The 24,383-nt window shown below is 50.1% G+C and overlaps 1 protein-coding gene across 1 annotated transcript in view; it reads right to left on the bottom strand.

The window, feature by feature from the left end:
* Nucleotides 1-2,813: 2,813 nt before the first annotated feature.
* Nucleotides 2,814-24,383, bottom strand: part of nphs1 (NPHS1 adhesion molecule, nephrin) — a 72,868-nt gene continuing 51,298 nt past the window's right edge. Inside the window, exons 12-32 of the mRNA XM_061253531.1 lie at nt 23,347-23,504; nt 22,101-22,242; nt 21,458-21,582; nt 20,032-20,197; nt 17,617-17,746; nt 16,585-16,757; nt 16,066-16,206; nt 15,539-15,679; nt 12,193-12,314; nt 11,725-11,884; nt 10,673-10,829; nt 10,065-10,216; nt 6,749-6,860; nt 6,382-6,563; nt 5,523-5,573; nt 4,920-5,039; nt 4,430-4,475; nt 3,911-4,040; nt 3,511-3,589; nt 3,242-3,408; nt 2,814-3,081 (exon numbers count right to left, since the gene is read on the bottom strand). Of these exons, the coding sequence (XP_061109515.1) occupies nt 2,938-3,081; nt 3,242-3,408; nt 3,511-3,589; nt 3,911-4,040; nt 4,430-4,475; nt 4,920-5,039; nt 5,523-5,573; nt 6,382-6,563; nt 6,749-6,860; nt 10,065-10,216; nt 10,673-10,829; nt 11,725-11,884; nt 12,193-12,314; nt 15,539-15,679; nt 16,066-16,206; nt 16,585-16,757; nt 17,617-17,746; nt 20,032-20,197; nt 21,458-21,582; nt 22,101-22,242; nt 23,347-23,504 (2,798 nt within the window). The 3' untranslated portion in view covers nt 2,814-2,937. The remainder of the gene's footprint in view (nt 3,082-3,241; nt 3,409-3,510; nt 3,590-3,910; nt 4,041-4,429; nt 4,476-4,919; nt 5,040-5,522; nt 5,574-6,381; nt 6,564-6,748; nt 6,861-10,064; nt 10,217-10,672; nt 10,830-11,724; nt 11,885-12,192; nt 12,315-15,538; nt 15,680-16,065; nt 16,207-16,584; nt 16,758-17,616; nt 17,747-20,031; nt 20,198-21,457; nt 21,583-22,100; nt 22,243-23,346; nt 23,505-24,383) is intronic.

Raw genomic sequence — 24,383 nt, 5'->3', positions numbered from 1 at the left:
TCATGGAAAAATACAGGTTGTGTATGTCAAATGAACACAAAGAACCAGCATGTTAGCACTGAGCAGCGAGTAGCACATCTCGTATATGTCATGACCCAGTCTGTCATAAGCACAAACACTAGAGAAAGCATTATTTTCACAGGGCTTAGATATACGGTCTGGCAATGATCCATAAGATCAGTATTACCTTATGTCAGTTGAATGTAAACAAAGCGCCTAACAATGATCTGTAGCTCTACATGCGCCCGGAAGGCATTGCTTTTGATGTGTCCCTTGAATAACCTTCACAGCTCAGAAATATGCTCGTTATGTCATCTCTCTTTTATACATTATGTGATTTACAATTGGCTCCAGCTCGGTCACATGGTGGCGTGACCATACCAAAAAAAAATATATACACTGAGGCGCTCAAATTTCTGCTCGACTGTCGGCAGCAGTATGTACGTAACCTCTCAAATCCCCGCACTGAAAATGGGATTATCGTCACTGAGTGATGCTAGTAGGTCGTGATGCGGTGCACTGGCAAAAGTAAGTTGTGCTAGCCTTGCTGCATAATGTAATTATTAATATTCTACTGCTCGCAACCTCCAACTGAATGTAAAAAACATAGATAAATAGAAATAAATGAATAAAAGTAAAGGTGGCACTGGATTTTACCTCATTCTATAGCACAACATCCTCCTCTTCAGCAGGTCTCCAATAGTAGCATATTAGTGTTGCCATATATCACTGGGGGCTATAACAGTCCCGGGGAGACCTCATCAAAATGAAAAACATACTGTCCCACACTTTTTTTTCTTTCTTTATATTAAGGTAAAATAAACCTAGTATGGTTTATAGTTCATTGCCCATATATTACATTGATTTGATGTTCATTTACATAGTAAACCGCTATGGTAAACATATTTTATATGTCCATAAAATATCGGCATCATTATGCAGATAGATACACTTCTGTGCACAACCGTGCTGTTCAACAGTGACCGACTGGCTTGCATGCTGCCGCGTGTATCTCAATAATGACCCGTTTTGAGGTGAAGCGGTTTAGATCTCGCACATGATCGCAGACACCACTAACCTGGACTTGTGTCATTTTTGCATTGATGTGTGTTATAACACCGGCGTGTATGGACACGTGTTTTACGGCTGAAAGAGGAAGGCGTGAAGAGGAAGTGAAGTCTGATCGTTCTGTTCCCTGCCTTTGTAACTTCCTCTGTCACCCGCCACTGTGGGCCTTCCTTCCAGTGGCCTCATCCCGCAGCAGCGCTTCTCCCTCCCTGACGCTGTCGCCGTCCGGAATTGCGCCCGTCTGTCAAAGCCACGGGCCGTTACTAATCGCTTGGGATCTTCCCGAAATTCCACTGGATGTTGGAAATTAAAGCTAAACCCAAAATAAACAGGATTAATATCCTTCCTGGCGACAGTTACACCTTCAGCACATAACAGCACGGTTAATTAGCAGCAAAAATCCACAGCTTTATTAACATCACCCCGGGCTGCACACCGCCCACAGGGGGGGCCGGTGGTGGGTCTTATCCCAAAGTCAGCCGCCACCATTATGCATTTCACAAGAGACTGTTACGAAAGGGAAGCCACTTCGAAAGAGGCAGGTCTCTTTCCGGTAGAGCAGTGTGGGTCTCAATTTCATGTGACTCTCACCACAGCCCTGACGCAATCTAAATGTCTGAACAAATGCTTGTGTTTGTACGGGTGTAAGTGCGCTTGTTTAGGTTTATGACTGTGTCTGTGCGGGTTTAAGTGCGAGTGTTTGGGTGTCGGTGCGGGTTTGACTGAATGTGTGTTAGCGTGGGTGTGTGTGCGAGCGTATATGTTTCATGGAATGTGTGTGAAGAGGTTATGTGTATGTTCGCACCTGTGTGTTAATGTGGTAATGTGTGTTGTGTGGGGTTTGAGTGAATGTGTGTTATCACAGGTGCATGAATGCATGTGTGATGGAGCCTGTGTGTTATAGGAAGTCGCTGGATATGGAGGAGAAGATGTTTCTTATACCCATGTTTCTTGCTGGTTATTCTGCATATTGTTTGCTAGATCTTTACTAGTATGCTTTCTGCGACTGAAGAGAAGGACATCAGAATGCAGCTTATATATATTTGTGCCCTTACAATGTATTTTTAAAATGTGGACCTAAATAAATAGTGTGTGTGTGTGTGTGTGTGTGTGTACACGTGTGTGATCATAATATCTCTGGGACAGACCTAACGAAGCCCAGAGGAGGTTGTTTTCTGCAGGCTCTGTTTGAGGAGAAATTGCGGATCTGGAGGTTATGCGCCCCTCCATCCCAGTTCTCCCTCAGGGGGGCTGGACAGGGGGGGGGGGGTGAAGGGGGTGAAAGGGTGAAGGGGGCAAGCCTTCCCCCGTTTCTCCATTTCTCTATTTCTCCTGCCAGAGGTCACTTAGTCATGACGAGACATGTCACAAAGAAGGCTCGCTCTCTCTCTCTCTCTGTTGTCTGCTCTATTAGAGATTACAACGCTGAACAATACAACACTATTACAATAACAGCAAGACAGATAAAATAGCATCTATTAAATCTTTAAAGGATGTACATATTTCACTTCCTAGTGGTAAATACTGCATAAATACAAGGTAGGAGATAGCACACAACAGCGCACGCCGTGTATGAATCATTGATGCCGGCAGAGTAGAAACTCATTGATGTGCTCAGTGCCTGATCAAGCAAAGCCACTGCTCTGAATTATATCGCGAAACAAAACAATCATATTAGATTATAGCGTGAAGCCACTGGAAACACACAAAATAACATCTTTATTGATTTTCCATTTAGGGCTTTGAGAGACGGATTAAGATTCAGTGGACGGAGCCCGGGCTGTCTGACTCGTGCGTGTTGAGCTGAGTTGAGACAGGGCGCACTTCTGAAGACGGGAGGAATTTGAGATGGAAGCCACACGGATTCCCTCAGACGAGCTCTCCCCTCAGCTCAAAGGGCAGCTCCGAGTCTCTCCTGGGAAGGCGGAGCTCGGTCACAGTGTCGTGAACCCTGATTGGTGGCTCCAGATCAGTCGCCGGCCGTGCTCTTCTTTGATAGGCTCCCTGAGGAAACTGGCACAGTGTGAGTTCACCGAAAAAAGAGTCATGCGGTTAACTGAACTTAGGCCAAATTTACAATGTAAATGATCTGCCTCACAAAAAAAAAAAATTCTTAAGTAGTGGAGGAGATAAATATATCATTAATGTTATGCGCACGCTACTTTCCACAGACCTGCTGGGCAGTTTCTTGACATTCCCAAGTTGCGTGCGGCTCTGTGTAGCCGGGGTAACGCATGGCTGATGCGGGCGGGAGAGGTAATCCTCCCAAATCTTCATATGTTCCCCAGTCCATCACCTCCTCATAGATATGAGCTCCTGGGCCCGTCCTGTACCCTCCATCTTAAAGACACACCCACAAAGACCAGGTCAGTGGAATGACGTCGGCCATTTTGCGGCACCCATTTCTGGATTCCGAATGTGATTTCGCTGGGCTCTCCTCACCTGGCTCTTCGGGTCCTTCGGGGTGGGGGTAGAGAGTTGGGCGGAAGTCCCCGGTGGGGTAGTAGTAGTGTGCACTGTCCTGGGACGCCGTACGGAAGACACAAACCACTGTGAGCAACGCAGACTTCACTGTACACCCAGCTACTGTGCATCTTAACCCCTCCATATCAATCCACCTCTCCACACGCGTCCACCCACGTCCACCCGCCTCCGCCCGTGTGCCAATGAACAGTGTGTAAGCATTACTCTAGTTCAACTCCAACCTTAACAAACAACATCCTTCATGCTCCGCCCACATTTTACCGCACCAATCACACACTACCCCGGCCCTGGTCAAGCCACACCCACATTGCAGCCACACCCACACCCCGAGGCCCTCAGCCTTTTCTGGGCCTCTCACCCCTCCGTAGGTCTCGTAGACCGCGTTGCTCTCCGTCTCAGAGCCGCTGTCCACCAGCAGGGTCCGCCGCGCGGCCGTGTTGATCAGCTCCCCGCCCTCATACCGGTTCAGTCCGGTCACCGTGGACCTGCTGTACAGGCGAACGGTCAAACGGACCACACTCTCCACTGTCCGTCAGCCCCAGTCAGGGCCAGTAAAACTCACAGCGAAACGTTTAACTTTGTCATCTGTAATGGCCACTTAGTGAAAAACGTACAGCTCTGTCTTCTCTTAGGGTGGGCTAAATCATGCTGCAGCCACAGCCAAGGACCGTAAAAGTCACAGCATAATGGGGGACTGTCGACCATCTTTGAATATACGGCCACTTTCGCAGGGCGCTCTGTCTCTTTTGTACCCGCAAAGCCACTGTAGCTGCTTTTGGCCGTGTGTCTGTCTGTCTCCAGGCGATTTTTAATGTGGATTTTGCGGTGGCTGTTTACCAACAGAGACTGACTCAGAAAGCAGATTAAACTGACTCACCTCTCCACATCACTCTTCTTCTCCTCCAAGCTACTGCTGCTAGCCTCTGGGAAGAAGAAAGACGGAGAGAGTGAGAGCCCAAGGGGGAGAGAGAAGGGGATTAAGAGGAAAGAGGGGAGGAGAATGACATGAACAGAAAGAAAAAGGTGGAGAGAGGAGGGAGAAGGATCCTCAGATAGAACGAGGAAAAAGAGGGGAAAATACGGGCAATGAGAAGTGAGATGGGACTGAGAGAAAGCCGAGGGAGGGAGAGAGAGACAGATGGAAAGAGGGAAGATGAAAGGGATGGAGGGAGATAAGCGGAGAGACAGTGGCAGAGGAAGGGAGGGAGCCGCGGATGGAGATATGGGAAGAGGAAAGAGGGATGAGGGAGAGATAAGAGTGCAGCGGGAGGAGGTAGTGACAGTGGCATTAAAATTCAGACACTTTCCCTAGAGCGAGTCGCCCGGCAGAGAGGGGAAGTGTGTCTGACGGGGCTCTGTGCGTTCACCTGTCAGGCTCCGCCCCTTTCTCCTCCGCAGGCCCCAAAAGCAGCCCAGGGCGTTCAGGACCAACAGGACCCCGCCCACCACTGACAGCGTCACCGCGAGAGTCGCCACGCTGAAGGACTCTGGGACACAAACGGACTGTGATCAGGTAGCTTGTATTCATAAAGCATCGGAAGGCAGGATTAACTGATCTAGGATCAGTTTTGCCTGGTAGCCCACTATGGATAAGCAAATGATGGACAGGGGAAACCTGATCCCATATCAGCGCTCCTACCCGGAGATGATTTATGAATACAGGCCAAGTACTCAGCGTGTTAGTCAGCTAAACTCTGACGGCATCGTGAAATATAAGTGTCCCATAAGGACAGCTACCAAGAACTGCAGTGAGACAGGAAACGTGGTAGCCATGCGACTTTTTTCATTATATCCCCCAGTTAATGAATAACAGCATCGCAGTGAAAATTACCCAATGCCATTAACATCCTCACTGAAGCGTGTCAACATATGGTGCCTGTGTTGAGGTGCTTTTCTTAATTGAAGTTGCCATACGAGTGGCTTGCCTTACGCATCGCCCGTGCTCATCTCCAGAACTCAGTAGTGTGTACCTGCAGCGTCTCCATCGTCTCTGGGGGACTCCTCCTCCTGGGGGTCCATCTCTGCTGACGGACAGAGGACAGAGGATGGAGGACAGAGGACAGAGAATGGAGGACAGAGGACAGAAGATGATGGACAGAGGATGGAGGACAGGATGGAGGACAGAGGACAGAGGATGGAGGACAAAGGACGGAGGATGTAGGACAGAGGACGTAGAAAGTAGGACGGAGGACAGGGGACAGAGAACAGAGAACAGAGAACGTAGGACAGAGGACATAGGACAGAGGACGTAGGACGGAGGACAGATGATAGAGGATAGAGGATGGAGGACGTAGGATGTAGGACAGAGGATGGAGGACAGAGGACAGAGGATAGAGTATGGAGGATGGAGGACATAGGACGTAGGACAAAGGATTGAGGACAGAGGATAGAGGATAGAGGATGGAGGACGTAGGATGTAGGACAGAGGATAGAGGATAGAGGATGGAGGACGTAGGATGTAGGACAGAGGACAGGTTAGGGAGAGGCGGCGCTCTCCGTCACACAGCCGTGCTGTAATTTAGCGTGCACAGAGTCACTGGACGAGGCGGTGTTTACTGTAGCTGTCAGCTGTGTAATGAGCATGAATCCCTCTCAAACCCAGAGTCAGGGGACTAATAACACAGCCCCAGTTACAGAAAAGAGACTCCTTAATCTGTGTCTGATTTTACTTTGGCCTGCTTCATTAAAAATGCTTTAAATGTTTAAAGCCTGACATTTACAAACCTGTTAATCATTTAGGGTTGATTAACTCTTTCCCTGGTTGGTAAGCTACACTCTGCTGCTGTGGGCGAAAGCAAAACAAAAGAAAAAGGTCTGCTACACACTGACCCCTGGTGGTGACTGTGAGTACTGCATTGTTGTCGGCATACTCGCTGTCCCCCATGGCGTTGATGGCGTTGACGGAGAAGGTGTAGGTGGTATGTGGGGAGAGGCCACCGACAGTGAAAGTGGTGTCCCTGGGCGGGAAGACATCCACGTACAGAGCACTGGCAGAACCTGCCCAGCGATACCTGCCAAACACAACCCCATAGCGTGTCAGAGAGATGAGCGTGTAGCTATGTGAAAACAGAAAAGAGCAGCTTAACCTCCCCACCTCTTGTATGTGCGAAATTCCAGAGGAGATCATTATTTCACAGTCCTGACATAAACCGCATGGTCCCAATACGACATCTGACCTCTTCCCATGAACCCTCACCTGACACGGAACCTCTGCTCCAGACCCCCATCGAACCCCGCGGTCCACTGCAACGTGACCATGCTGTGACTGACACTGACCAACTGCAGATCAGAGGGTGGGTCTGGATGATCTGGGAGAGAGAGAGGGAGGGAGAGAGAGAGAGAGATGGTGGAGAAATGGAGGGAGAGAGGCACAGTGAGACTTAATTTAGTATATAGCTAAATGTTTGGGGTTGGGGTTTTTTTTTCTTCTATTTGAAATTTGTTTATATATCCAGTATGCAATGCCTTGGCAATATTTACTATATGTATTTCATGCTTATTGCATATTGAATTGAAACTGAATTGAAATGACAGAGAGAGAGAGAAAGACAGAGAGGCAGAGAGGTCTCTAACCAATATATCCAGTCATTTAATCAGGCTATACCAGAAGACCTTCACAATGAACAAGGTAAGCCAACGAAATCATTGAAATGGAAATCAAATATTACAGTTTTGTCCATTTTCCTTGATGTTCTCATTCTCTCATTAATTTGAAGTAGCTGCACTTCATTCTGCAAGTCCAGTCTGCTGCTCGCTCTTGACCATCTTCTATTCCAGAGATAAATAGAGAGAGAGAGAGAAAGGGAGAGATAAAGAGAGGGGGAAGGTTGGGGGGGGTGGTAGGGGGTTAGAGGGCAACAGTGTGTCATAAAACACAGCGAGCGCACTGCTTCTAGTTACCACAGCGCTATGGGGTTGAACCCTACGGGGGAGACTGGCGAGCCCCCTGTACCAGATTATCCCGAAAATCAGGCTGAACAACTAGATTTGAGAGGGAGGGAAAGAGAGGTAGGGGAGCTCTGAGCAGCGGAGAGAGAGAAGGGAGAGTAAACAGCCTCATAAACGCGGGCGCACGCCGTCCGAGCTCCCCGCTTCGGGGAGAATATTACAGGCGAAAGGTGAAGCACAACACCAAGCAGACATTACTGTACTCCATCCAGCACCACCCCTCCCCCGCAACGCGCACACACACCTGCTTAAAAAACCCCACCGGCAGGCCCGATAAAAAAAATAAAAAAAACTGGGAAATGGAGAAAGAGCACTTTGCGGCAGACTTAGGATTAGTCTTATTTCCATCGCCTGTACGGCGCCTTTAAATCCAAACAGAAACGTCGGCGAAGGAAAGTGCATTTTTTCTCCAGCCCCTCTGATGATAAGAAGCATATATAATTTATTATTACTGCGTCAGATTAATTATGAATATTCGCAGCGGTAAAAACAGCAAGAATATTGGATTGTATTTCATGGTTTTTATGGTAAACACTAAACGTGTCTGCCAGGGGCCGTGGGGCATGATGGGATAGGGGCTGGGAGATGGCAAAGGGATACTAATTTCACAGCCAGAGGGCAGTGTAATGGGGGCAAAGCACAGAGAAGCGTTTTAGAGCATCATTATCCACGAAATGGCTCAGGCGCTACAGACGCCAGCCAGAGCAGGGCAGAGAAACTGCATCGCGGTTCGCTCGAGTCTGGCAGGCGAGTGTGGCGGGACTCGACGCTAGGCTGCTACCCGGGCCGCGCTGCGTCGTCCTTAGCGCGGTATCCGCGCTCGGTCTGTTTCCGCTGTCAAGTCCGTTGAAAAGAAACGGAAAACGAATCGACAGTCCGCGCTCTCGCAGGCTGTGTTCGGACTGGAAGAGAAACCACAGACGTTTATTCCCAAATTAATTTATTTATAAAGCGCGGTAGCACTGCGTGGTATCACGGCAGCCTCTGTCCAGACGGCTCTCCTTTGGTCTCTGTGCGGTTTAGACTGCAGACGGGCTAAACAAGCCGAATATGGCAAACAAAGCACAACTCACACGCGTTGTCATGGAAATTGGGACTGTTCTCTTTTCTATATAGAGCGCTGGCTGAACTCCAAATGAGTGTCTCTTCGACACTCATAGCAGCCTCATGCCTACACAAAAGAAAAGCTGAAATCACCAGCTCCATAAACTGATTAGTCTCCCTTTTAGATTTAGATAGATTTATCTATAAATAAATGTTGTTTTGAAACCGCCCCCCCCCCCCTCTCTCTCTCTCTCTCTGTCTCTCTATCTCTATTTTCCTATCTCCATCCACCCTTGCCCCCTCTCCCTCTCTAATGCTCTCTTCCTTTTCTACTGTCTCTCCATTTATATATTCCCCTTTCCATCTAATTTTTCTTACTACCACTCTTTCCCCCCTCTTTTCTTTCTCTTCTCGTTTTCCTGTTCCATCAACATTCAATTCAATGGAGTTACTTTGACAGGTCAGCCTCGGTAATATGGTTAAATCATACAAGATACATGTAAAGCATGAAATATAAATGTGTAACTACACACTACTCTACACACAACACTGTTAGTCCTTCCCTCCCTCCCAGGCGTGTGTCCTCCTCTCTCTCATCACTGTCACCCTGTTTCTACCATCACTCTGTTTCTACCATCACTCTCTTCCTTCCTCTTCTGTCCCTCTTTGCTCTCATCACTCTCTGCCTTCCTCTTCTCTCCCACTATCCAAGTCCCTCTCCCTTCCTCTCCTGTCACCTCCCCCTCCCGCATCTGTCCCTCTCTACCCTGCCACCCTCTGCCCCTCTTCTCTCTCCCTCGCTCCACCCTTCTCTCCCTCGCTCCCCTCTCTCTCCCTCGCTCCCCTCTTCTCTCACCCTCGCTCCTATACTGGTCCACTCCTGTCCCCCTCTATCCTTCTTTTTCCCCATCTCTCCCTCCCCTTCTCTCTCCCTCCCACCTTCTCTCTCTCCCTCCCTATCTTCCCCCTCCCTCCCTCTTCCCCTCTCTCCTTCTATCTCTCTCTCCCTCTCTCTCACTTTCCTTCTCTCTCACCCTCTCTACAACCCTCCCTCCCTCCCCCTCTTTCCCTCCCTATCTCTCCCTTCCCCTCTCTCTCTCCCTCCCTCTCCCACTCACTCCCTCACTCCCTCCCTCCCTGTCTCCATACTGGAGCTGAGAAGCTGTATGTGCAGTTGGTCCTCTCCCAGACTGTCCCTGTCTCTCCCTCCCTAACCCCCTCCCTTCCTCCCTCCCTCTCCCTCCCTCCCTTTCTCCTCCCTCTCTCTCTCCTTCCCTCCCTCTCCCCCTCACTCTCTCCCCCTCTCTCCCTCTCTCTCTCCCTCTCTATTTGCCCCTCACTCCCTACCTCTCTCCCTCCTTCTCTCTCTTTCCCCCTCACTCCCTCCCTCCCTCTCTGTCTTTCCTCCTCACTCCCTCCCTCCCTCCCCCTCTCTCTCCCCCTCACTCCCTCCCTCCCCTCCCTCCCCCCCTCTCCCCCCCTCCCTCTCCCTCTCTCTCCCTCCCTCCCTCTCTCCGTACTGGTGCTGAGGAGCTGTATGAGCAGTCGGTCCTCTCCCAGGCCGTTGCGGGCGGTGCAGGTGAAGACGGCGTAGTCCAGAGCAGCGCTCACATTGACCACAGTGACCGTGCTGGTGTGGACCGCCCCCTCTCTGACCGTGCGCTCCCTGTACCTGAGACAGACAGACAGACAGACGGGGAAGGCTCGGACCGAACCCCACACAGCGGTGAGACTACCGGCCTGCCTGACTTCATTAGGTCCGTCTCTGGAGCTCTGACGCCTGCACATCACCCAGCTATTCTTCACTGCTTCTCCATGCTACAATAATCCATATCTAACACTGAACATCCACCATCATTTACATCATAGCTGTAATTCCTGTGTTCTTTTTCTTGGTATGCCTCGGCTGGAGTCAGCCTATAGCTGCTAGTTAAGGTGCTGGGACCTGGAAAGTTGTTGGTTAAGGCCCCAGTGTAACCACAGTGAGATCAGTGCAACTGGTGGGCCCTTCAGCAAGGCCCTTAGCCTAATCAACTGTAAGTGGCTTTGGATAAAAAGCGTCCTTGCTGTAATGTAACGTAATGTTATGCTGAAGAGTGTGCACCCAGACGGGCGCTTTGGTTCTCACCTGGGGTCACTGAAGTCCACGGGCACCCCGTTTTTGGCCCACAGGAAGTCGACCCTGGGGACCCCCTCGGCCTGACAGGCCACCTGGGCCGTGCCGCTGCCGTCCCCGCGGCTGGCCACCTTGCTCCACTGCGCCCCCTTCTGGACCTCCGGCTGAACTGCGGAGAGATTCGCACAAACCTAAATTCTGCCGGTCACACAGGAATCCAATCGCGCTCTCTGCAGCCTCCCCCCAGTTCACACCCAACCCTGTCCAGAGAGCCTCTGCTCCTCCAGCCCAGCTGTGCCCACACTCACCGTCAGTCTGGAAAGGGACTGTGATTGAATGTCCTGAGACGGTCACCTTGAGGTGAACGGTACTTGGACAATCCAGAACTGTATAATAGAGTTGGACAGAGGGCAACACAGAAGACTAATAACAGCAGGTCTGATCGCTGTCCAAGGAGCCACTTTCAAAGGTAAACACATTCATTCTCATGTCCCCAGAGTCCCAGAGAACATGGCGGGTAAAGCTCTGTATGTTTCTTTGTCGTGTCTGTGTGCAATAAATTGTTTTAGCCTTTAACTACTTCTGTGTCTGAGCTTTTGTAGAAAATAACAAACCGAGTTTGAGTTGAACAGAAAGAGGCATATACTGTATGGTGCTGCAATTGGCTTCAGAGATGAATTACATCAGATGAACCTTACAACAATCTCAGGTTCATAAGCCCCAGTTACCCACATTAGGCCTTATATGTAGATAGTCCTCCTTCACCTCCACCCTATCCTGGCGATTATTATTAGACATGTAATACCATATAAGTACTGTCCTGGTGTGAAATCCAGCTCTGACCAGCTTGAAATACCAGCTACCATCTGTTTCAAAACATAGCTTGAGCTGGTCAAACTGTGCTGAGTATGGAGCTGGTCTGAACTGGTCAACCAGCTACCGACTATTTCAAAAAATAGCTTGAGCTACCGGAGATAGTAGTGAGATAGCCAGCAGTCCACCAGTTCAAGGGTAGTGCAGTAATCCAGATCAGTGGTCTACCAAACCGGGAAGCAGAAACTCACAGCGCACAACCAGTCGGACCTCCGCGCTGGCAGGGGGCGCTATGCCGTTGTCCACCGTGCATCTGTAGCGGCCGCTGTGGGAGCGGGCGACCTCGGGGATGGTCAGCCAACCGGTGGCCTCGTCCTCCCTCTCCGACCCCGGGAGGGGGTCGTCCTCGCCCTGCGAGAGAGAAACCACAGAGCAAGAGGAACGGACAGAGTGGGAGGAAGTGGTGGGCCCCCGTAAACACAGAGTAATGCAGGCTAACATTGACAAATGCACACCTTAGTAACACTGCTTTAATGAAACCTATTTTTCTCGATTTATGCAGAAGACAAAAGGGGGGGGCGGGGTGGATGTAGGCTGTTAGACGGCTGATATATTGGCCAATTGCGCTTTAAGCGGGTGAATGATAAACAGTGGGAACGGGGAGAGGAGAGGCGAGGAAGTGAAAGGTAGGGAATCTGCGAACAGCCCGGAGCGCTTACCAGCCATTCCCAGGAGAACATTCCGGAGACGATGGGGTTAGCGTCAGCCACACACTCCAGGTCTGCGGTGAGGCCGAGGTCTACATACACGGGATCCCTCGCTGCCCGCACACTGGGAGGATCTGGGGGTTTGGCAGATACTGAGGGTTGCCTTCTCTCATGCTTTGGGTATGAGACACACACTCTCAGGCTCTGTCTCACACTCTCACACCACCCAAACGAATTTCACACCAAACAGCAATCTCAATACCACTCTCACGTCCTGTCACCAATCTCAATTCCACCACCCACCCCCCCATCACCAATCTCAATACCACCCCCCCCATCACCAATCTCAATACCACCACCCCCCCATCACCAATCTCAATACCACCCCCCCACCATCACCAATCTCAATACCACCACCCCCCCCATCACCAATCTCAATACCACCCCCCCCCCCCATCACCAATCTCAATACCACCCCCCCCCATCACCAATCTCAATACCACCCCCCCGTCACCACTCAATCACACCTCCTTCCCAGGTTAACAATCTCAGTCGCAAAGCAGTGGGCAGGCAGAATGAATCCCACGTCAGCCAGCTCTGCGGACACACAAATCGCCACAGAGACAGCCCCGTGGGCGTAGCACGGACCGCGGCGCGCGTAGCAGCCCTCCGCGCCGGATTTATATTTACATCCCCGCGTTTAGCAGTCCATTTAGACAGCCATTCAGGTTAAGTGCCAGGCCCCGGGGTGCAGGGGCCCCGTTCCTGCCATTACCGCCGCGGCGCGGGCCAGAGCGGGGCGCGGGGCTGGCAGGCGCTCGCAGGGGGGGGAAGTGCGTCGTGACATTCTGCAATCGCAGCGCCATTAAGCCCCCGTAACTCAGGCCACGACGGCGGCTCGTAAAAATATGCCGATCGTCGAAATTTAAAGAACGGGAGCCGCTCGCGCCGCAGGACCGATAAACGCGGCCCCCGACGAGGACGGCGGCCGTCGCCGGAAGCTTCCGGAGCCGTATTTCACACGGCCGTAAAAAGTGTGCCTACGCTAACAGCGCTGTTACAGGGGTAAAAAAAATAAATAAATGTTACCGCAGCCTTGACAGAGACGGAGCACTCTGAAAAAAATCTGATTGACAGGTGCGCTGAACGGGAAAAAAAGCCTCCTCCGCCAAATCTGCTGGCAAACAATAGATGTTATCATTATGGTTTATGGCTATCATTATTATTCTCATGGATTTCACACTGCTGTTTTTTCAGGCAGGGAACGCGCCGGGTAATTGCTGATCTATGCATGTCGTTAGCGAGGCCTTTCCAAATGCCAGTGGGCCTGACGCGGAAAAACAGAAACCCGGCGACGCAATTAGGACCGAGCCGGGGACAGGCACCGGACACCACGCAGTCCATGAGAGGACTTCTCTGACATTCTCATGTGAATGTGGAAATAACAGGTATATACACCCACCCAGCACTTTATTAGGAACATTTTTACTTTATTACACCTACTTGTTCATGTGATTATCTAATCAGCCAATTGCGTGGCAGCAGTGCAATGCACGCAATCATGTAGATACAGGTCAGGAGCTTCGGCTAATGTTCACATCAACCATCAGAATGGAAAAAAAATGTTATCTAAGTGATTTAGACCGTGGAATGATTGTCGGTGGCAGACAAGGTGGTTTGAGTATCTCAGAAACTGCTGATCTCCAGGGATTTTCACACACACTAGTCTAAATGGAATGTTCACACATCTTTTAAATTACTCCGCATTTGTAGATCACCGTTATCTACTTTGAAATCAAAAGGAAAGTAACTTAACATTATTGTTATCTCGCCTCTAGTAGCTTACCAAAGTAAAGTAAAATAAAATGAGTGAGTTTAAAGCTGTGCCAATATCCATGATATAACACGGGTGCTCGTTCCATAACGCTTAAACACATCATAACTCTAAGTAGGCTACAGCAGTAGAAGTCTAAAGAATCCTAATACAGTGCTCAGTGAGTGTATATAGTTTTATTGCACAAACACACAGCAGTGAAACATAGTTATCATTATATTATTTTTAAAAAGCCACATTTATGATGAATTACAGTATATCTCATTCCCACGGGGGACTGAAGGGCTGAAGGATTCAGTGGTTTCCACCGTTACTCAGCACTAATCAATCAGGTAAATTGCTGGGTTCTACCAGGGCTGGCCAACCGTATTCAGGCAGATCTATTGTCCTGTAGGTTTTCATCTCAACACTAATTTGGCACCCCTAATTCTACTATACAGCTACTCAATGAGACTTGTAGCAGCTGAACGAGGTGTGCTTGGTTAGGGTTGTAGTGAAAACCTGCAGGACAGTAGATCTAAATGGTAAAATGGTAAATGGTTGCCATTTATAGAGCGCCTTTATCCAAAGCGCTGTACAATTGATGCTTCTCATTCATCCATTCATAGACACACTCACACACCAATGGCGATTGGCTGCCATGCAAGGCGCCGACCAGCTCGTCAGAAGCATTTGGGGGTTAGGTGTCTTGCTCAGGGACACTTCGACACAGCCCGGACGGGGGATCAAACCGGCAACCCTCCGACTGCCAGACAACTGCTCTTATTGCCTGAGCCATGTCGCCCCCCATCTCCAGGAACACGGTTGGCCAGCCCTGGATACCACAGCTATCTCACCTCATATTGGTCTGAACTGGTCATTAATTTGTGTTTAAAAGTTGTGGATAGAGACTCAGTAGAACCTGTAAACTGCTAAACTCACACTCCACCAGGCTTACATAAGAATTGATCTGATTGATCTCTGCTCCTGTACTTTTGTGCCAGTTTCAGCACTTAGTTATTTAATGAACCACACTGTTTACTTGATCTGACATTATTTTGATGAATTAAAGAATAAAAGCTTAAGACTTGGCTGGTATATTTAATGCAAAATGTGTTTACTCTGGTCTGATGTAGGAATAAAAACATTAATTGATCAATCAAAGCTGCTGATTACACATTTTACTCGCCTCAAGTTGAGAACAAAAACCAGCAGACCCTGTGGGCCTCCAGAACCCAGGAGCCCTGTTCTACATAGTTCTCAAAGTTCTGTGCATTATAGATTGGGCTGGGGGCCCCCTGAACTGGAATTGGAACATGTTAGCCTGAAATGGAACAGGTAAGCAAAGAACCGCAGTACCCTGAAATGGAACAGGTACGCTAAGAAACATGGCAGCTTGCAATGGAACAGGAAACGCTAAGAACCGCAGTAGCCCGCAATGGAACAGGAACGTTAAGATCCATGGTAGCTTGGAACAGAACAGGAATGCTCAGAGCCATGTTAGCCGGGGGGCGCTCTGTGTTGCCGGGTGTGTGTGTCCCTTACACTGGACATCCAGGGCGACAGCGGTGCGTGTCTCCCCCTCGGAGTTGCTGCACACGGCCGTGTAGCGCCCCGCGTCCCTCCTGGTGACGTTCCAGATCTCCAGCTCCACGCCCCCGCTCCGGTGGTACCTCGGATACCCGTCTGTCACGGGAGACACCGTGTGACTCCTCATTACCACCTCCGTTAAAGTACACTACGCTGTTAATTATTTAACGCTCGCACTGAGCACGCTCACTGAGCCTAATACACACAACAGAGCTGGAGCTACACTGAGGAAGAGAGCAGAGGGGTCTCGCCTCTGAACTGTGTAAGATGGCGCCCTTTATGTGAAATGGAAACACTGGGGCCTTGGGTCCTATTGAAGCTCCTCTGGCCTGCATGAATTATGGTCTAATGCAAATCATGTCTGCCGAGCTTTTCTGCTACAAAGCGCGGCTTTTATTTAAAGATTCGGTGATGGTGCCCCTCCTCCCCACCTTCTTCTGGGTGGGAGGTTTTCATTGGTTGGATCCACCCATCCTCCTTACCTATGGCCAGTGTTTCGCCCTGATAGGTCCATTCGCAGGATATCTCGTCCGGATTGGCTGAGACTGTCAACGGGAGGAGGGCAATGTCGTCTTCAGCCGTATGGATCAGCTTAGGCTGGTCTGGCCCAAATTCAGGAGGAACTGCGCGCGCACACACACACACACACACACACACACACACACACACACAGAGTTACATTAAATATAGAAACAAACAAACATGCAGTCTACTCAGACAAAATGTCCACTATGTTCCACAGAGCAAGAGTGAAAAAAATGTCAGTCACCGCAGATTGAAACTGACAGTTACATTTAGCACAGCATTATGCCGTTTAGCAGATGCTCCTACGCAGATTTGCTCACTGGGCTTACAGTCCATTTCCACAGCCGTAATTACACAGCACACTGGTCTCAGATACACACATAAACACACACAGCACTCTGCCTGCTACACACACTCATACACATGCACAAACTGGTAGAACACGCACGCACACGTGCGCACACGCACAGACTCACAGAGCACATTGAGTGTGTAAAAGCTGTTGACGCCCTCTGACAGTAAGGAGCTGAAGGCGTGGCAGGTCACTCTGTGGCCGTTGTGATTGGAGGAGAGGGACAGCGTGAGCACACTGCGCACAGACACACCCCCGAATTCGGCCTTCCTCGGGGCCTGGTCCACCCCTGTCACCCTGCGGCAGAGCAAGGGAGAACACGTGATTCACGCTGGATCGACTCAGCTGAAGCCTACTTTATCCAAAACAACGTACAGTCCATTAGACTAAGCAGGGGACAATCCTCCCTGGAGCATTGTGGGGTTAAGTAACAGTTGCGTGGATCTCATCATGACTACCTGGGGCTTGAACCAGCAACCTTCCGAGTCCCAGTCATGTACCTTAGCCACTATTAGGCTGCCCCAAAGTAGCACAGTACTGGCACTACTCAAGTGATATTGTTTTTAATTGAATTTGATTTAGCATTTTATGTTTTTTCAAATTGCAATATGATTTTTATCGCAATTCACAGTATGTCCTGAGAGGTCTCTCGGGTTTTTAATCATTTAATCATTTTCTTACCTAAGGTGTTACCTTATCTTACCGCACTCTGACTTTGCTCCTGCTTTTTAATCTTAGTTTCACATTTTGTTTCTGACAACATGGGCTATTTTTACTTGTTACTGTTTTAATTGAATTATATTTTCACTCAATTTCTTTTTTTAAATTACCCATTTAAACTGTGAAGCACTTTGGGCTACAAGTCTTTGTGCGAAATGTGCTTTACAAACACATCCATTGTTGTCGTTAGGCTTATTTGTGAGAGATACTTGTGCCCGTTTCATCTGTCTCTCACACGCGCATTCCATCGCCTACTAGTCCTTTCTCTTCTCTCTGGTGCTTTTTCTCCAGCTGCGTCAGTCAGCCTTCAAACCAGCAACCCTTAAATGTTAAGTCATGTTGCACAACCACTTCACTCACGAAGAGGCTGCGGGCTTTGTGTAGCCGTCCGGGGCTAATTCAAGGGTAACGCTAAGCTCCGCACGCCCCTCTCTACCTCTCTGCTCCCAGGGTCCACGTGATGTTGGTTCTGGGGTTGCTGCTTCCGGAGACGCAGGTCAAGTTCAGGAGGTCGCCGCTGCGCGTCTCTTTACGATTGGCCGCGATCGTCACGCCGACGGCCGGGACTGCAACAGAAACAGCCACGGGGGGGGGGGGGGGGAGCGCTATCAGCCCACCCATCCGTCAAATTTCATTTTCCGCAGCGACAATGGCATTGTGGGGAGGGAATAATGCAAAATAGAGCGATGCAGGAGATAAGGGCAACATAGCCGGGAGATAGGGCCAGCTTATTAAGATGGAAGATGAAAAAGGCAGATTGGACACACTCAGAGCTGATACGGGGGTATCGGGCTAACGGCAGCAGCCGGAGAGCAGAGGGACACGGGCGCGGGGAGCGCAGGGTGGGACGAGGCTCGGGCCCACGGCCCCGGAGGGACCGTCGCGGGGCCGGGTTTGGGCTGCCGGAGGTTTCCTGGGGTCACCACCGCATCAGTACCTCCCAGCTCCGCTGGCAGCAGCTGTCAGCGCTGAGAGATAGGCTCCGCTTCTCCCCCGAAATCGGCTCCGGTAATCTCTCCTGCGCCGCGAGGTCCGCCAGGTGGAAATGAGATCTTGGGCGAGCGTGTCGAGGGACTGCACACACACAATCCCCCGCTCCAAATCACCAAGAACCACGAATTACCCGGGAGTGAGCGCGGAAAAAAAACGCACGCGAGAGGCAAAATCATATTAAATAAAATCTGTCATCTATATATTTAATTACGGTAAAAAATTATCTACAAAACGCAGAGAGAAAGATAACGGTCCAAAACACCAGCTAATTTAACTAAAAGTCTATAAACGGCTAAGCTAACTAGGCCCTACCAGATGAGACAAAACGATGGCGAAATGAAATAAATAACTGCGCCTGAAAAATGCAATTACAGAGAGAAACTGAGCAGAGGGAGTGGTGATAACCGCCGAGCGCCCCGGGTTAAGCCCTCCGCCGAGCCCCAGACCGGCCTGCGCAGACCGGACACCGCCACCCCTGACCCCGCCGTCAACGCCCGGCTCCCCGGACGCTCCGCGACCGCCCGCTGGCTCAGAGCCCTCCGCCGCGCTGAGTGATGCACAGCGCTATCGCCCCTTTCCTCCAGGCGACCTGCACTTTAAATCCGATGCAGAACTTTGAAAGAGGCTGACTCGGCAGATAATTTGCTGTCCGAATATCTCCTCATATCTTTGTTAAGCCGGGGCGAGGCGCTCTTAATCTGAAGAGATGGCAAATCGATGCTCCTGCAATGTTAATTTAACCACTGTTGACGTGTGCCTTAGCCCTTGCATTATCCGCTAGATACAGCGGTGGTATCTAGGCCTACTGATCCATACATTTCGTTCCACAATATTGCCGCGCACAATGGCGTCCATGAATAAGAATGAACAGCAGCTACCTGGCGTACTGTCATTTAAATATGAAGGGCTAATCAGAGCTCCTTTTCTGCCCAGCAGAGAGGAGAAAATGCATGTGAAACCCGGCCTGGAGTTCAGACAGCACTTTCGAGGATGGCAGGGCATCCGGAAAGTTCTCCTCTCCGCCTCTGAGACCTGGCGCATGGAGATGTATAAGAGCTGGAGACAGCTCACTGGTTCTCCTGCGGGAGCTGCTCAACGGTGCATGAAGCCAGTTCATGGAGGCTGCCATGTTTGACTGTGGGGCTTCTTTGGCCCCTGAACATGTGCACTGGGCCTGTTTGTTGGCACCAGTGCATGCACGTCGGCTCCCTAAATGTGAAAGGATGGTCAGGAATGACAACAATCTAGTATGTTCTTCTGTGTCCAGTCTGTCCCTGGACAGTAATTTGTCCACTGTGAAGAAATTTTAAACTACTGTCCAAAATAATAAAGTTATAGTTTTGAATGGACTTCAATGGGGAAAATAGCGTTTTGGCACCAGGGGCTTAATAAACTGCAATACCTCTGGTGGCCACTGGAGTTTAAGCTCCTCCCTGGTTGGCTTTCCCAAGCCACCATATTAAGGAATGCTGGAGTTATTCTGGCCAGCAGTGAAGGAAGTTCCCCCATGAGCCCCCGCTGGTGAAGGACACAGACCTGTAACTGCACGGTGAAAGCCGAGAATGACTTCACACAACCGCAGGCAAGACGGAAATCTGGCTGAAATGCGTAACGGTCACGGTTGTGACACTCCGCTTGGAGGGTGCTCAGAAATGCATTTCTCTTTCTCTCCAGTCACCTCTCCTCTGACCCTCCCTTGTGTTCTTGTGTTGTGTCCATAAGGAACCGAGGAAAGGAAGAAAGGGAAGGAGACAAGGATAGAGAATGTGGACCCAGCCCGATTGACAGGTGCCTTCAGGCCAACCAAACCCTGACCCCGCGTTTTATTTCCCAGAGCCCCCTCTGTGTTGTGACTCACACTGGACGTGCAGCTTGGTCTGGGTGGACAGGACCTTCCGTGCCTGGTTGGTGGCATTGCAGCGGTACACAGCCATGTTGTCGCTGGGCTGGAGGATGAGTACCAGCTCCCTGGAGACGCCCTTCTCCGATGGGAGCGTCCTCCGGTTATCACACACGGATTTACCCTGAGGAGGACACAAGGGCAATAACAATAATACACTGACACTTCTATCCAGAGTGACCTTCTGTTGATTAGACTAAGCAGGGGACAATCCCCCCTGGAGCAATGCGGGGTTACGGGCCTTGCTGAAGAGCTCAAGGGCTGTGTGGATTATATTGTGCCTACACCGCGGATTGGAACCCCAACCTTCCGGGTCCCAGTCAAGTACCTTACCCACTACGATACAGGTCCCAGACAAGTACCTTAACCACTACGCTACAGGTCCCAGTCAAGTACCTTAACCACTACACTACAGGCTTACCTTAACCACTACGCTACAGGCTTACCTTAACCACTACACTACAGGCTTACCTTAACCACTACGCTACAGGCTTACCTTAACCACTACGCTACAGGCCGCCCTGAGTGTGTGTGGAGGACAGGACTCCAAAGCCATGCCATTCCGTGAAGTATATGATGCTGTGACACGGACACTGAGGCACCCCGCACACACACTTACACACACACACACACACACACACACACACACACCTACACACACACACACACACACATACACACACACCTACACACACACTCACACACACACACACACACATCCACTCTGACACACACACACACACACATCCACTCTGACACACACACACACACACACACATCCACTCTGACACACACACACACACACACAGATCCACTCTGACACACACACACACACACATACACACACATCCACTCTGACACACATACACACACACACACACACACACATCCACTCTGACACACACAAACGGACCGGGCACCTCGGGCCGACAGTAGAGTGGCACAGCAGCTGTAGCACTAATGCTCTGCTCCACACTGTGAACAGCATGGCTCTGAGACACACTGCATTAACATATGCATGAACACGCACGCTCTGACAAAGCACAGCATATTTAACACAGGAACACTCTGACTGAGTGAAGAACAGACACCGCACTGCAGACACACTGCGCACAGCATAAACACAAACACAGGCACACACACACACACACACACACACACACACATACACACACACATACACTCACACATATACACACACACACACTCACACACTGTGAACACAAACACAGGCACACACACACACACAACTGAACATGAGCACACACTCACACAGTCCACTGCTGAGCGTGTGTACACACTGAAACACACACACGCAGAGGGAACACGCACTTACACACACATCTAGCTTCATCTTTTATGAGTTCACGGCTGACCCACTGACCTTGTACCAGGTGAGCTGTCCGGGGGGGTTCCCCCCAGTGGAGTAGCACACCAGCCGAACCGTGGCTCCGGCCCGCAGCACGGTCCCCTCGGGAGGGGCGTCCATCCACACCTTCTGTGGGGGGTCTGAGTGAGGTCAGAGACAGGGGCATTAGTTTGGCCAGGGGCCCTGGGCGAAAACAGCCAATGCAGTCCAGACTGGCAGCACATGGGGGCAATGGCCCGGGTGTGGCCATGTATTCAGTCAGGCACCGCACTGCTAGAGAGGGCAAACACAGCCCACTGCAGTGGAGCAGACGACAACACTGCAGAAAAGTGCTCTGGGCTGAAGTACCAGGGGATGGATCCAAAGAGAGGGGAGGAGGGAGAGAGGGAGGGAGAGAGGGATGAAGGTGCACGGGAGAGGTGTGAGGAATGGGGTGATAGGCTGGCAGAGAGGGAGGAATAAACGGATGAAAGATAGGCGGAGGAGAGCACGGGGAGTTGGGGGGGATGAGAGAAATAGTGCAGGAACGGGTTTAAAGGCATGCAGGGGAACACAGGGTAGGGCGGAGAGAGGGAGGGTGAGAAGGAGATGGATGGTGGAGTGAGGAGTGGAGGAAAAGGAGAGATGGAAGGAGGAGAAACGAAAGGCAGGGACCTACAGAAGACCTTCAGGGTGGAGGAGTGTGTTTTGGAGAACCGCGTGCCCCTGTTGAAGGCCTCACAGATGAGGGGCAGGCCGTTCTCCTGCTGCGACACTCTGTGGGTCAGGTTGGACATGGTCTCCATGCCGCCATCTTTCCCCTGGAGACAGGTCACATGACAGCCGATGTATCCGCAGAAAATATCACGCTACAGTATGTGTGTTTGGCTGAGAAAAAGGAAATCAGTTGTTTTGTAAATCAAGCTTAAAGGCTGACTACGGAGGAATTTCTCACAAAAAAACATATGTGCCCCATTCTCAACCCCCGCCTCTCCCTGATAGCAATGAGCTAAGAAACCAGTCTGATTCATAAAACTTCAGTAGTCACATTCCACGCAAGCCTTTGAGCTAGCTATTTCACTGACAATACTTGTGTTTGTATTTAACAGGTTGCCAGCATGTTATAGTAATGACTGAGCATATTTGTTATGCAATATTTTCAAGGTGCAAATAATGCATAGTATGCCTTTAAATGATCTTCTTTAGCAACCTTAGCACTTCCACAATTAAACCACCACGTTCATTCAAATCTGCCAAACATACTTGCTAGACCATTAAGGCTGCATTGGACGACATTGTGTGCCTATTTCCTACATATTAGCGTGTATTGAAATGGAAGATAACATTGTACCACGCCGAATCCTGCCGAGAGGCTCTCCCCGTACAAGCACTCCCAATGAAAAGCAGTGCGTAAGGAAAAGAGCTGAACACATCTGCCTGATGTGCTGTCACTGACACTTTCATCCGCGCTATATCTCACTTAACATTATCTGCCTGAAAGCGCACATTATCTCTTCATCTTCTTTTCAGCTTACGACAAGCTGCGTAACGCTGATCGCTGTTCCACAGCAAGGAGTCACAATATGTACGTACACTTTTACCATCTTTAATAAAATAACCCCCGTGCTCATACACACACACACACACTTTCAGTAATAAACATATTCTATCATGCCCAAACCCATACATAAACATACTTTACACATAGACAGATACACACACACACACACACACACACACACACACACACACACACACACATTTGCACAATGCACTCCTAAAATACATCCTGGTACACATACAGTACACAGATACACACACACGGACACACACACAGACACACTCTCATACGCACATACAAGCACACTCTTTCTCATGGACACACCTGCACAGATACACACACACACTCACACACACACACACACCTCGGTGACGGTCTCCACAGTGGTGTTGAGTTCTCTGAAGCCCAGCCACCAGCGGATCTGCACGGGGGGGTTGCTGGAGGAGGCGGAGCAGCTGAGGGTCACCTCCTTCCCCTCCACCGCCTCTGAGGAGCCCCGGACCTGCAGCTTAGAGGGCTCAACTGCGCAGAACACACACACACACACACACTCACTCCTGCAGCTGAGCAACGACAGGCTGTGCACACACACACACACACACACTCACTCCTGCAGCTGAGCAACGACAGGCTGTGCACACACACACACACACACACACCCCTGCAGCTGAGCAACGACAGGCTGCACACACACAACTGTGCAGACAGGCTCGTACACACACACACACACACATACACACACACACTCCTGCAGCTGAGCAACGACAGGCTGCCCACACACAACTGTGCAGACAGGCTCGTACGCACACACACACACATACACACACACACTCCTGCAGCTGAGCAACGACAGGCTGCACACACACAACAGTGCAGACAGGCTAATACACAATGCACTGACAGGAGAATACACACACCCAACAGCGCATACAGCGTCATACACGACTTCACGGTCCTCTGCGCAATCAGGTGGCAGAAAGAGAGCCATACCTGTGCAGACAGGTGGCAGAAAGAGAGCCATACCTGTGCAGACAGGTGGCAGAAAGAGAGCCATACCTGTGCAGACAGGTGTGGAAAAACACGCCAGCAATTCCCAAGACACACTAATTCAGAGGATTCCAGAGAAACATGTGTGTTGGAAGTAAGATAAAAACATTCCTATTAATGTATTAACATGTTCTGGAGACGCTCGTGTTATGAGTAAGCACACTGAAAGCAGACAGAAGGCTATAATTGCTTCCAAATGTGAGAGGACAGTTGTGTAACTGCATCTCAATCTGTGTGTGTGTAATCAGATTTGTAAATGTGAAAAAGAATCTCTAAATGTGGACTGAGATTTGTGAATGTGTAAAAAAAATCCCCAAATCTGTATTCAGATTTCCAAGTGTATTGAGATTCGTA

This window comes from Conger conger, chromosome 1 (genome assembly GCF_963514075.1).
Source record: "Conger conger chromosome 1, fConCon1.1, whole genome shotgun sequence".
NCBI lineage: Eukaryota > Metazoa > Chordata > Actinopteri > Anguilliformes > Congridae > Conger > Conger conger.
Note: the sequence above shows the minus strand (reverse complement) of the source record. Positions and strands in the feature narration are given on the sequence as shown.